Genomic DNA, 14468 nt, shown 5'->3' with positions numbered 1-14468 from the left:
TAATAGTTTGGGCTCTGTTGTGAACCTTTAATATTAATGTACTTGAGTCTGGATTTGAAAGTGGCTACTGTTGGAGCACATCTGATCTGTTCAGGAAGCTGGTTCCAGCTACGGCTGGCATAATAGCTAAAAGCAGACTCTCCTTGCTTTGAGTGAATCCTTGGTATTTCTTATTGACTTAATCCTGATGATCTGAGTGATCTGTTGGGTTTGTACTTAATCAGCATATCTGCAATGTATTTAGGTCCTAGGTCATTGAGTGATTTATAAACAAGTAATAGTACTTTAAAATCGACAGTATATACAGTATATACAGAATATACTGTATATTGAATAGACAATATAAAAATGTAACTTGGAACTAGAATAATTATGCATTATTTGATGATAAACGTTATTTTAAGCGAAGTCCCATTCTTGCTCAGTGAAATAGTGAAAAATTAAAAGTTGTTTATATGTCGTGGAATTTAACACGACTGTAACACTAGGCCTATTTGTTTTATTGTTATGTAAGTGTTCACATGATATTTCCGTGAGGCGTCAAGCCCAAAATAATTTTTTCTGGTGAAAAGATAAACGTCAGATCTGTTTGATTCATAACGTTTGAAATGAATCACTGTCTGCGGTGGTTTACAGGTGAGGGAATTGCACTCAAGTGTGCCTGACAAGATAAAAACAAAAACTGAGTCGTCATTTATGTGTTGCATCTTTTAAATTCCACATAAGTGACAATAGATGTGTGGGAGTTGTTGTGCACTAATAAAAGCATTTCTAGGAAGTTAACAAGCACGTGGTCTTGGAACACTACTGCAAGAAGTATGTGGACACCTGGGGCCTCAAAACACTTCGATTTCTGCGCCCGAAACCTGGAAAATGCTGCATTCAGAGGACACATTTCAAGGCAGGAAGGCACCAAGGCACGTCCGAATTTAATCTTAGCTTCACTTCCTGTCTCCTGAGATACCTTCATCTGATCGATTTTCGAAGGCAGCATATATGTATCCTTCGCTGCCTTTGAAATCCCACAATCCTGTGCGTTCTATTCTGTGACAGTTGAGTTGAGCTAGAATAAAAGATGGCGCCCGAAAGTTGCGTTTTCTGGTCAGTTAGTGTGTAAATGTACATTTTTTACCAACATTTTCCACTTCTGATGTAATTTCTAGTGAGATTACTAATGTAGTAATAATTTTTTTTTAAATGTGGGTTCTCACCAAAGCTCTCTCTATTTTGCTGTAGATCATTAAACGGTTACACTGTCTTAGAAGTCTGTCCGAAAATCAGTTTTGTGAGGTGCCTTCATGCACAAACGCTGCCTTACAAGCTGTTGTCTGATAAGGCAGCGAGGCAACAAGTCAGCTGCCTAGGTTTTTCGACGCAGCCATAGAGTGTGCGTAAACATCTACGCCACTGTTCATATTAAGCTTATGTGCGTACGCACACTTTTAGGGTGAAATCTACGAAAAGTTCTATACACGAGGCCCCAGGTATTTGGAAATCTAAGCAATTCTTGCCGCTTGGTTTCAAGTAAAGGATTTGGACGTTGACTAATGCTCTTTTATATGTCAATAATGACATTAATTGTGCGGCGAAACATCCAAAGATCAAATAAGACAATTTTCATAACCGAGGCCCCTGATTTACAGGTTTGGCTCTTTACAGTCTGTGGTTTGGCTATTTCCAGTGAAGATGATTCAAAATGCTTCGCATGCAATGACGTTTGTGAAAATTGAAAATTAATGACATTTTTGCAACCGATTTAGGGGGAGGTTTTTCTGTCCGGACAAAACAAGATTAATGGTTATATATATATATATATATATATATATATATATATATATATATATATATATATATATATATATATATATATATATATTAGAGCTGCAACTAACGATTATTTTTTCTGTCGACTAATCTAACGATTATTTTTTCGATTAGTCGACTAATCTAACGATTATTTTCCAGATTAATCTTATGATTCTTTTTTACTGATTATTGTATTTCAAAGAGGGTAGTGAATTTGTATATTATTTTAACATGAAATCAATGAATGATGACAATATTAATTGTATTTCAGGAAAGGTAGTGTACATAGTATGCCATTTTATAATGAAATATATGAACACAAGAAGCTTTTTAAACATAATATATAATGATACTATTCATCATAAAATGTATACAGAGTAGGCCTAATTAGGAAAAGTTGTTTACTATAGGCTAGTAGCTGAGTATGATTTACTTATTGATTTGTGTCAATAGTAAACGAAAATGCACTAGTATTTATCTGCAAAAGGTTCACATACAGGAGCTTTCAGCATAGTTTTAATATAGTATAACTAGTCGTCTATTTTGAAGATACATGTGCATAAACAACGACTAAAGCTGCCAGAAGTTTTTGCCCAAACTTCAAAGACACATTTAAATGATTAAAGCTAGAGGCATATCTTAACTTTAATGTTACTTTAATCATGTAAACTACCTATATACAGCATGTTTTATGCATATGTGTTTGGGACAGAGGGGAACCAGGTCGCATTAACAGGAGATATATGCAGCCCATAATAAATAAAAGCACGAGACGTACTGGGGTCGGAGAAGAACCCAGGAAAATGTGACCGTCTGTTGCAATACACGCGCCACGGTTCAGCTGCGCGAGAGAACACTGGAAGGGTTGCCAGGTTTACACAACAAAACCCACCCATTCGTTACTCAAAACTAGCCCAAAACAAGCCCAATCGCGTTTCGGGGAGGTTCTCTGGTAAACATCGCGTTCGGGGTGTTAAATATGTGTGTTTTTTTGCTTCAACCCGCGGACATGAGACACAGCCCGCGGCAACAGTGTAGAAGTAGCCCAATTCCGCGGAAAAAAGCGGACTTGGCAACACTGATTGGCAGTGTGAAAGCTCCCGCTCTCCACGCGCACAGCTTCTGCTCTGCCTGCGCGCGCAGTGTGAAACCGGCGTTACAGAGCGAACAAAGCACAGTTTTACTCGGCTTCTGTTTAAAGTACTCCCACACTTTTGAATGTCGCGGTCTGGCTTTATATGATAAATGATAATTTTCACTATGCCCGGGAGCAGAAGCTGCCATTATTCTAGATCTTCTGTTCCATTCTAGAACGTAAATAATGTGCCGCCGACGCGTCGACGCATTTCACGCACGTCGACGTATTTTCGTAGTCGACGTCATCGACGACGTCGACGCGTCGTTGCAGCCCTAATATATATATATATATATATATATATATATATATATATATATATATATATATATATATATATATATATATATATATATATATATATATATATATATATATATATCATTTAAAATGCAGTAAATAAACATTTATTTGTCTTACATGGACCTGTTGTTATAAAAACTGCTTTAGCTTTAGATTTTTTTTAATTTTTGAGCCAAATCTCAAAATTGTCCTATGGTGTGACTGTCTCAAGCATGGTTCGATGTGAATTACAACTTTTATAAATTAAAAAGAAAAGCATACAAATGTTAATAAATTCCTCAGGCATAATTTTACAAGTGTCCGTCAGGCATTTTTTGCATCCATATATTTCTAAAAGCTTAGTAACTTGATACATTTTGTCACTGAAAACATGTCCTCTGGTGTGACACCATATCCTGATTTTAAAACAGGCAATTCCACTGACAAGTTTAATTAGTTGAAGGACCCCATTCCAGGTCATGTTACTACGACACCCCTATATTCTTAATGCTAAGTCATACCATAGGACACATTTCAGTAAAAAATTTCAAAAAACAGTGAAATAATTGACAAAGTTAGTGACCCCTTATGATTTGATTCACACTACATAACAATATTTCTAAAAGTGGTTTTACATAAAAAGCATTTTTTTACTTCTTATTTGTCAACTACCCATGGAAAAACCCTAATTAAGTGAAAGGATCATTTTAGGGGACAGCAGTAGGCCTATTGATGGTTGAGAAGCTCACATTATACACTGTCACTTGTGTCTTCATTTGCTTGTCTACATATAAACATGGGTATCATAACACATTCTTGGAGTTTGTGTATTTAGATCATCATAATCATCTCGACAAATATTTAACAAGAGCTCCAGCAGCTTTATTGTGCGTCATTAGCATCTTTCGCACGAATTTCAGTGTAAATATCTAAAATATGAATAAATATCATGTTTGTGTTGACGTAGAGAAAATGGTGCTGGTGACAAAACTGGACATGCTTGTTCAGAGAGGGGAATACCGCCAAACAACGTCTGAAGGCTGCGTGCCTTTGGCAATAATCACTCCACTGTCTGCGTTTACAGTTGTGCAGATGACGTTTCACACAAGTGACAATGAAGAATTGATTCATCATCTGTCACATTTTTAGAACCGCTGTAAGGTAAATTTCTGAGCCAATGCCTATTTGCACCGTTTCTCATATTTCGAGCAAGACCTTTCTCATGCTGAGTGACATTTGATACCGAAGCCTGTAATATTATGCTCAGGGTGAGAGATAAACAGAAAACCTAAACATTTTGTATTTACATAAACCTTCAGAGAGAAAGACATGCAAATACAAATATGTGGGCTACATTCAAAGCGAGCTGTATGACTGAATCAACTTAACACTGCGTTACAAAAACACTTTATGGTAACCTATATGTAACTGAATGCCTGAGCTGGACTTAGTGCTAAGTAATTGAAACAAAAGCCAATTACTTAGCATAGGTGATTGAGGGAAAAAGGGTTTCACTTCAGCATGACATAAGAAACTTGATCTATTTCCCTGTCGGAGATGAGAGTTTGGGGCTGTTAGCAAGCCTCTGGCACTCTCACTATCTCTCTTAGTATCAGTGACGTGTTATATGCCTAAAGCCAATAGAGAATCTGTCACGTGAATTAAAGAAAAGAAGAGCAAAAGACGGTTTCATTTTGAAAAGGATATGGGTGATGTTTGCTGTAAAACCATGGGAAAAGTGGCAGCTTCCCGAAAAATCATTTAAATAAAGTAAACAATTTTCAACTGATTTGTTTTCTCTTTTTTTTCCGAATGCATTAATTTGATACATATTTCTTATAATAGAAACTATATTGTAATGAAACAATTGAAATATAAAGTTTTTTTTTAATTAAATCAATAGTTAATGTTGAAAAACGACATTAGTTTGGAATGCATTGACTAATATTAACAAATGAAACAATTACAATTTTGCTACAGTTAACAGTGTATATATATATACATATATAAAATTTAAAATACATTTAACAAATATATGTACATTTTACAAATACATTTTTCTTTCCAGATGATGGTGGATATGCAAAATTAAACAGGTAACATTTTACAATATGGTTCAATTTTACATTAGTTAATGCATTAAGTATCATGAACTAACAATGAAGGTTATTAGTTACATTTTTGAAAATTAAACTATACACAGTATATACACATTACATATATTCCAAATACATATACATACAAACATTGTATTAGTTTTCCATAATTAAATTAAAGTAGGCCTTTTAATCATCATATATAAGTTCTTCTTTTTTAACTTTAAGTTAAATGAAGACAACGTCATCAAAATGGTTGCTTTGACTCGTGGTACCTAGGCACAGTATCTATTTTTTGTTCCTCCTCAGGCACAAGTGACGGATTGGATATGATGTAGACTAAATTCTCCATTTTACTCTGTGGCACAGTTCCATTCAAGCCCTTGATGTTCTCAGAACTCTTTTTAGCGTATTCATAAACATTCTTCATGAATGCGTCTTTGGTATTGTGCTCCTTTTTGTAAATAATTATGTAACATTTCGGGAAAAAGTGGCAGCTCAGGATTCCGTAGTTTGAAATAAGAATAACAACCACCTCCACAGCCGGTACATATTTGCCACTGGTGGTGACATGCACAGGGATGAAGATGACCCAGGCCATGAGGTAGATAAGCATACCGAATGTGATGAACTTGGCCTCGTTATACTTCTGCGGAAGTTTTCTGCCTTTATAAGCAAACGAGAAACATATAAGTGCCAACAAAGCTATGTATCCCAGCATTAACCCAAACATCACACTTGAACCTTCATTGCATTCTAGCAGAATGACTTGGGACTGCACTGCATTCTTTTTAAACGGACTATGCAAGGTCAGCCAAACAGTGCAAATGATGACCTGCAGCCCTGTGCAGATGCAGATGATCACGTAGGGCTTGTAGAGTCTGTCCAGTAGCTCCTTCAGGTTTAAGTTCATCTGGAATGCCAGAAGAATCTTCAAGGACTTCACCAGGATGCATGAGACACACAGCGTGAAGCTCAGGCCAAAGATGACCTGCCTCACACTACACGTCTCATTGCTCGGTTCACCCACAAAGAAAACGACACTGACAAAACTGCCCAGCAGCGAGAAGAGGATCAGGTGACAAAGGGGTCCACCTGCAGCCTTTACCACTGGAGAGTGCCTTTGCCAGAAGAACAGTGCAGACATTGAGAAGAGGAGGAGGACGCCGAGGGCAGCCAGAGTCAACAGAATGATAGCGAACGCACTATTCCACTCAAAGTACTCATTAGTCTTGGGACGACATTCTGAGCTATGATTGCTTGACCACATACTATTAGCGTCACACTGGGAACAGGCATCTGCATCTGTAAGACAATTTAAAAACATAGTATTTTAATGACCGGAAGGTGCAGTTGAATTAGCCAAATTTTCATTGTTCATTGTCAATAGCGTAAAGATGTATGACACATTGCTCACATAGAAGTCATTTTCAAATCATGCTTGCATGACCGACTTGAACTCAATGACGACTTGAAATTTTGCCTGTGAAATTTTTGCACCTTTAGAGTAAAATGACACCAAGGAACTTGCCTGTTTGGTTGGAATATTGGTTTTCCGCGCAGACGAGACACTCATAACAGCAAGTGTGCTGACCCTCTGCTGTTTTTTTGTACTCCCCTGGCTGACAGCTGTTTGAACACTTAGATACCACGTTCTGAGAAGAAACAAATGAAAGACTGCTTTAGAGAATGCTTCATAGAAAATACTGTTTTACAATAAAATGCCGTGTTAATGAATGGAAGAGTCTCCAGGCATGTTTTTAAAAGTTCAACTTTCCTGAGAGGTCCATGTGTGAAACATTAAAGAAGCAGAGCACATTCTAAACGGTATACCGGTCCTACCGTAGTATTCCGATTCTACAGAGCCCCTACTGTATATATATATATATGTATATATATATATATATATATATATATATATATATATATATTTCAATCCTTTTGCTTTCTCATTGTTTTACGTTCCCCATGTGAAAATCAGCACTCTCAACATTTTTTGCAAGCAAACGCAAAGATTCTCGGGGGAAACAAAAAAATTGTGAGAAAACACAAAAGCATCGAAAGACTTTTTTTCTTCCAAACTCTTATTTTTTTCCATCACCATGTCCCTTTTGGGTCTGCGTACGGTATCATAATGTAGTAAGACCAAAGCCACTTGAAGGCAAGCCTGCAACCTTAGAAAAAGCATAATGCCTGCTAACGCAGCAGTACACAGGGAAGGAGACAAGACACCATTTTTTTTTTTTAAATGAATGTCAATGGAGGAGAGGCCTCACTACGCGGAATAAACCCTATTCACAGCGCCATTTTGGATTTTTAACTGCAATGAAAGTGAGGCTGAGAGGGCTGGATATACATATTTTCAGTGGGTTGTAATGTCTTTCCAGGAAGTTTCAGTAGACAAAAAACTCCAGACAAATTATATGTAATCAGGAAACTTTATACAGGTTTTTTTTTTTTAAACAATAGATGCCAATGAAAACATGTCTATCCGTCACAGCCTCGCTTTTCTTGGCACTGCTCTGAAAAAGGTCTATTCTGGAAGCTTGTTTCCGCCACAGAATAAAAAATAAAAAAGGAAATTGCGAATTTTTATGGGAGCTTGTTTCCGCCACAGAATTTAAAAAAAAGGTAATTGCAACTTTTTATCTCACAATTCTGACTTATTTTCTAGCAATTCTGACTTTTTTTTCTCAGAATTGTGTGATATAAAGTCGCAATTGCGAGTTTATAGCCTTTCTCACAATTGCAAGTTTAGCCTATATCTCGCAATGACTTTATAATGCAATTTCTAGATATAAAGTCAGATTTGTGAAATATAAACTCATGATTCTGAGAAAAATAATCAGAATTGTCTTTTCCCCCCTCGGAATTCAGGTGATTTCATAACTTCATAACTCGCAATTGCGCATTTAGGCTATGTCAGAATTGCGAGATGTAAACTCACAAGAGATAAAAAGTCCCAATTAGGCTATCTTATATTAAATGTTTTATTCTGTGGCGGAAAGCTTCCATAGTTGGTATAAACCGCTTTTTTGAGGAAATAAACCACACCCAAGTTAGCCTTTCTCCAATGGTAGAGGCACAGAGCCTCGAAAACGAATGCAAGAGACACTGATGCAAAACACATGCACTGGAAAATGGAGGCGTGACACAGTTGACGTTAATAATAAAAAAGGTCATATTAACAATAGTCTAATACATTTATGTAAACTGTAAAGAACTACCAAAACCCCCTGTAATAATCGAAATAATACCGCGATACTAGCCTACTAATTGTCATGATACTGGTATCGTAGAAAACTGGACAGCTTAAGAAAAACTGTCTTGATAAAAATGCAAATTACCTGAAAATCACTTAAATTCTTTGTAAAAATGAAACTGCTGTTGGATGGATCGTATTCTCCTATTTTGCCACGTCCTTCAGGTTCGTGTTCATCCCATACGTAGATATCATAGCCCAAATTAATGTCGCCGTTCTCATCGAACTTGTATATTACTCCTTCTTTCTCAAAAGTGACATTCCTCAACTGTATAAGGAGCTGAAACACAAAAATGCAATGGTTTTTAGGATGTTGTTTGTGACAAGCTAAAAAAAGCAATTTGGCAGCAAGTGTCTTTTAGTGTGGTAAAATACCTCCCAGGGCTGGATAACTGTTGGGGTCTTGCATTGTCTTATTCTGCATAGTTCAACCACAGCGTTAGCAATAGCACCGACTGCCATCTGAATGTTGAAGACCATGTCCGAATATGTGATTAGTGCCTGTACTGCTTGTGAAGCATTTGCTATACCAGGTTGTTTTAAAAATTCCTTCAGTAATGAATTCATCTCATCTTCACCTTTAGACTCTAGATCCTTAAGGTACTGATGAAAAAGTGTAACATTTCCCATCTTGAAGGTGAAACCCAGTACTGTTCCAATATCTGAGAGGTTTACATCTTTCAGTATATCTTTAGCAGTTGACCAGTTATCGCTGGCCAACCATACCTTATTATTTGAAACATTCTTGGTCAGTAGGCCCTTAAATAGCAACTGCATTTGAGACGATTTAGCAAACGAGACCACCACATTAACCTTCGCATTTTTTTCGATGATGTCCAAGGTCTTGTTGATGTGGAAGTTTAATATTTGTTGATTTGCTAGTGAGTCTGGTAGGATCGCCTTAAAGGCCACGCAAATTCCCTCGGCTTCGGTGTGCTTAACAAAACTTTCCATGGCAGAACGTCCATAGTCTCCATCTGTAATGATAATGCCAACCCAGGTCCATTTATTGTTCTTCAGAAGTTTTACCATTGCATGGGTTTGGTACTCATCAGTGGGGACAGTCCTCATGAAAGCTGGGAAACGAATTTTGTCACTCAGAATCGTAGCTGTAGATGCGTAACTAATCTGCAGAACAGATAAACAGACAACAATATATTATCCCATCCTAATTTTGAGCTATGAGTGGAGAGCTTACAAGAGCTTACCTGTGGAATCAGCAGAAGGTTGAGTTCTCTGGCAATTGCGATGGAGATCTCAGAAGAAGCGGTCCCAATTACAGCCATTATAGGCCGGACAGGTGGAGAAGAGTTTGTTGGTGAATCACAGTCTGAGAATGGCCTTGTGAGATCTTGGACGGCCCAAAGTGTAGACGTGACATCAGAACATGTGTCATAGATGCGGTATCCAAGAGTTATGTTCAAACTGTTCAACATGGGGGATCTGTTTGCCATTTCCACAGCATGAATCATAGCTAGAGCCTGATTTAGACCTTTTGGGTAGAATCTAGAGAAAAAAATGTGTGATGATTGTGACAAGATTCTTCAGATTAAAAGCATAAGATACTCTAGAGAAGACTTTAGTAGGCACATAATGATGGTGATTATGCATCATCCAATATATTTTTAGGGGGATAACCCTATACCTGGGTCAAGAAGCTCCCCGGGGGAAACGTATCCTAACTGTCATCTGATTTATTGCATAATATGTAATACAATGCAAATGCATTTTGACAATTTAGTTAAATAATGACAGACAAATCAAATAACAGAATTTCAGTCAAAGAGAAACATTTGAATGACACTATAATTACATAACTATACTGTTTTTACTTTATTTTGATCAAATAAATGCAGCCTTGGTGAAAATAAGAGACAGACATCTTTATATATATATATATATATATATATATATATATATATATATATATATATATATATATATATATATATATATATATATATATATATATATATATATATATATATATATATATATATATATATATATAGGTGCATGTCCACTGTGAGAGACATAATCTAAAAAAAAAAAAATCCAGAAATCACAATGTATGATTTTTTAACTATTTATTTGTGATACAGCTGCAAATAAGCATTTGAACACCTGACAAAATCAATGTTAATATTTGGTACAGTAGCCTTTGTTTGCAATTACAGAGGACAAACGTTTCCTGTAGTTTTTCACCAGGTTTGCACACACTGCAGAAGGGATTTTGGCTCACTCCTCCACACAAATCTTCTCTAGATCAGTCAGGTTTCTGGCCTGTCGCTGAGAAACACGGAGTTTGAGCTCCCTCCAAAGATTCTCTACTGGGTTTAGGTCTGGAGACTGGCTAGGCCACGCCAGAACCTTGATATGCTTCTTACAGAGCCACTCCTTGGTTATCCTGGCTGTGTGCTTCGGGTCATTGTCATGTTGGAAGACCCAGCCTTGACCCATCTTCAATGCTCTAACTGAGGGAAGGAGGTTGTTCCCCAAAATCTCGCAATACATGGCCCCGGTCATCCTCTCCTTAATACAGTGCAGTCGCCCTGTCCCATGTGCAGAAAACACCCCGCAAAGCATGATGCTACCACCCCCATGCTTCACAGTAGGGATGGTGTTCTTGGGATGGTACTCATCTCATCTGACCACATCTGACTTTCTCCCATGATTCCTCTGGATCATCCAAATGGTCATTGGTAAACTTAAGACGGGCCTGGACATGTGCTGGTTTAAGCAGGGGAACCTTCCGTGCCATGCATGATTTCAAACCATGACGTCTTAGTGTATTACCAACAGTAACCTTGGAAACGGTGGTCCCAGCTCTTTTCAGGTCATTGACCAGCTCCTCCCGTGTAGTTCTGGGCTGATTTCTCACCTTTCTTAGGATCATTGAGACCCCACGAGGTAAGATCTTGCATGGAGCCCCAGTCCGAGAGAGATTGACAGTCATGTTTAGCTTCTTCCATTTTCTAATGATTGCTCCAACAGTGGACCTTTTTTCACCAAGCTGCTTGGCAATTTCCCCATAGCCCTTTCCAGCCTTTTGGAGGTGTACAATTTTGTCTCTAGTGTCTTTGGACAGCTCTTTGGTCTTGGCCATGTTAGTAGTTGGATTCGTACTGATTGTATGGGGTGGACAGGTGTCTTTATGCAGCTAACGACCTCAAACAGGTGCATCTAATTTAGGATAATAAATGGAGTGGAGGTGGACATTTTAAAGGCAGACTAACAGGTCTTTGAGGGTCAGAATTCTAGCTGATAGACAGTTGTTCAAATACTTATTTGCAGCTGTATCATACAAATAAATAGTTAAAAAAATCATATATTGTGATTTCTGGATTTTTTTTTTAGATTATGTCTCTCACAGTGGACATGCACCTACGATGACAATTTCAGACCCCTCCATGATTTCCAAGTGGGAGAACTTGCAAAATAGCAGGGTGTTCAAATACTTATTTTCCTCACTATATTTATTTTTTATATATATTTTTTTATTTACTGGACCAAAACTAGTGTACACATTTTAATTGAAGGGATCTCATAATAACAATGAATATGAATTCAGATAAATAATTACCTATATGGTATAATAAATATTGAAGTGTGCATTTAATTAATGGAATTTTATTAAGAAATAACTCTATAAATTATGATTCAAATCAATTATTACAACTCCAGCAACAACATGGCACAGCTTTCTGCCCCAATTTTTGGGTCTAACTTTAACCGTTGACTTCAAAATAAACAAAAATTACCCTACAAATCTTTCACCGTAATGTCCATTAATCTTTATTAACAAACAGAAAAAAAGCATTAAAATGTCCAACAGATATATTTACAGACTTAGCCAATGACAAAAATGATCAGTTCAGTCCAGTCGCCCTTTTTTCTGACCTTGATAACCGGGTTCTCCTCAATGAACACTCACCTGCTGCAGTTGCGAAGCTGAGGAGTAGAAAAGCTGTTTGAGCCCATGTAGTTCACTGGCGTTACTACCTCATGGATGGGGAAAAGACCTCCAATAATGATGTCTCCAGGGGCTGTTGCTCTTTGATGGCTGAATTGTGCTGGAGAGGCTTCTGTGACCTCCAGCAGTACAGACAACACGAGTAAGAGGATTGTCAGATCCAAACGACCCATCACTGCTGTAGGCTGTTTCCCTGAGTTCAGCCGGGCGACTAAGGTGTGCTCTCATACATCTTTGTATATAATACACTTACGTCTTCCATGCACACAAAAAACATGCACACCTCCCACACGTTTCTCAAGTCCCTCCCACAGCCCCAACTTGTGTAAAAAATAAAAGCAGGTATCTTCCTGTAAATCAGGCGAAACATAACCAATGCAGAAAAAAACGTCTTAACAAAACAACAAAAGGGCCGCAAGAAAGTTGTTTCTTAATACACACATGTACAGGAAAGAACAATAATTCAAAGGATTATTATAGTTGTATAGTATAATCAATTGAAATAAAATGAACTAAAATACAGTGGGGGAAAAATACAATTATTATCAAGGAAACATTTCTACATTTCCTCTAGTTTAACTTGGTTGTACTACAATATCTAAAACTGAAATAAAAGTAATAAATTATATACACATTTAAAAAAAGTGAAGTGACATGTGGCCAAGTATGGTGACCCATACTTGGAATTTGTGCTCTGCATTTAACCCATCCGAGTGCGCAGGCAGCCATATTGCTGCAGCTGGGGGTTCGGGTCCTTGCTCAAGGGTCTCACTTGTGGTATTGAGGGACCAGACCTGAGGCTCAAGTCCGACTCTCTAACCATTTAGGTCACGACTTCCCCTTGTAAGAACTATTACAAATTGACAAAACATACAATCAACCAAATTACTAAAACTAAAATAAGTTGAAAAATAAAAAACAATTCAAAATATTAACAAAAAACATAATAGTATGTAAAAATACCCCCTCAAAAAAGCACTTATCCAAATTGATTTGAATCCTTATACTACTTAATATTTTAACATACATGTTAACATAACTTTATTATAAAGTGGTGATGCTCACTTTTTTTAGACTCAGGGACATTATAAGTTAAAGGGTGGGGGACTGCTAATACAGAGGTCAAAAGAAACCGTTATCATTATTAAAAATAATTAAATAAAAATGAAAATAAATTAAATTACAATTTTTTTGTTAAACAATGACCTAAAAAATAAGACAGAAAAAGAGAAATGTTTATTATTAACACCATTCATCTTTCTTTCAAAGGTCACATTAGATATACTAAAAATCATCTTGAAGTGCCAGTGGCTTGTTCACGCCACCTTGTGGTGAGAGCACGCAGTCACTTCCATAATTTGATGGTTTTAAGATACATTGGGCCTCATTCATCGTACTACGGAGCCCCTAAAGTACGGTGGCCCAGTAGTGCACAACACAACAAAATTTAAAAAGCATACATAAGTTCACAACACAACAAAATAAATCCACAACACAACGGAATGAAACCATAACACAACGAAATCAAGACACAACACAACGAAATCAAGTCACAACTCAACGAAATCAAGTCACAACACAAAGCAAAATCCACAACACAACGAAATCAAGCCACAACACAAAGAAAAATCCACAACACAACGAAAAGTCCACAACACAACGAAATAAATCCACAACACAACGAAATCAAGCCACAACACAAAGAAAAATCCACAACACAACGAAATCAAGCCACAACACAACGAAAAATCCACAACACAACGAAAAGTCCACAACACAACGAAATAGCCACAACACAACAGAAATGCTCCCGACCACTAGGGGACTCTCGGAGTGCGGTAAAGTTAGTTTTCCTTGCCTTGTTCTATATAGATTCGCCAATCTCACAAATATTTAAACACTACGATCAGTTTT

At 37.1% G+C, this 14468-nt stretch overlaps 1 protein-coding gene across 1 annotated transcript; it reads right to left on the bottom strand.

The window, feature by feature from the left end:
- Window positions 1–5566: 5566 nt before the first annotated feature.
- On the bottom strand, window positions 5567–12727 carry gprc6a (G protein-coupled receptor, class C, group 6, member A; the record flags this gene model as incomplete). Its single annotated transcript, XM_079838117.1, has 6 exons — window positions 5567–6624; window positions 6839–6974; window positions 8667–8861; window positions 8957–9709; window positions 9790–10087; window positions 12516–12727. 6 exons carry the CDS (start codon window positions 12725–12727, stop codon window positions 5567–5569), a joined length of 2652 nt encoding a protein of 883 aa, XP_079694243.1.
- Window positions 12728–14468: the final 1741 nt, after the last annotated feature.

Source organism: Gobio gobio (assembly GCF_949357685.1).
Source record: "Gobio gobio genome assembly, chromosome: 15".
Classification (NCBI taxonomy): Eukaryota; Metazoa; Chordata; class Actinopteri; order Cypriniformes; family Gobionidae; genus Gobio; species Gobio gobio.
Note: the sequence above shows the minus strand (reverse complement) of the source record. Positions and strands in the feature narration are given on the sequence as shown.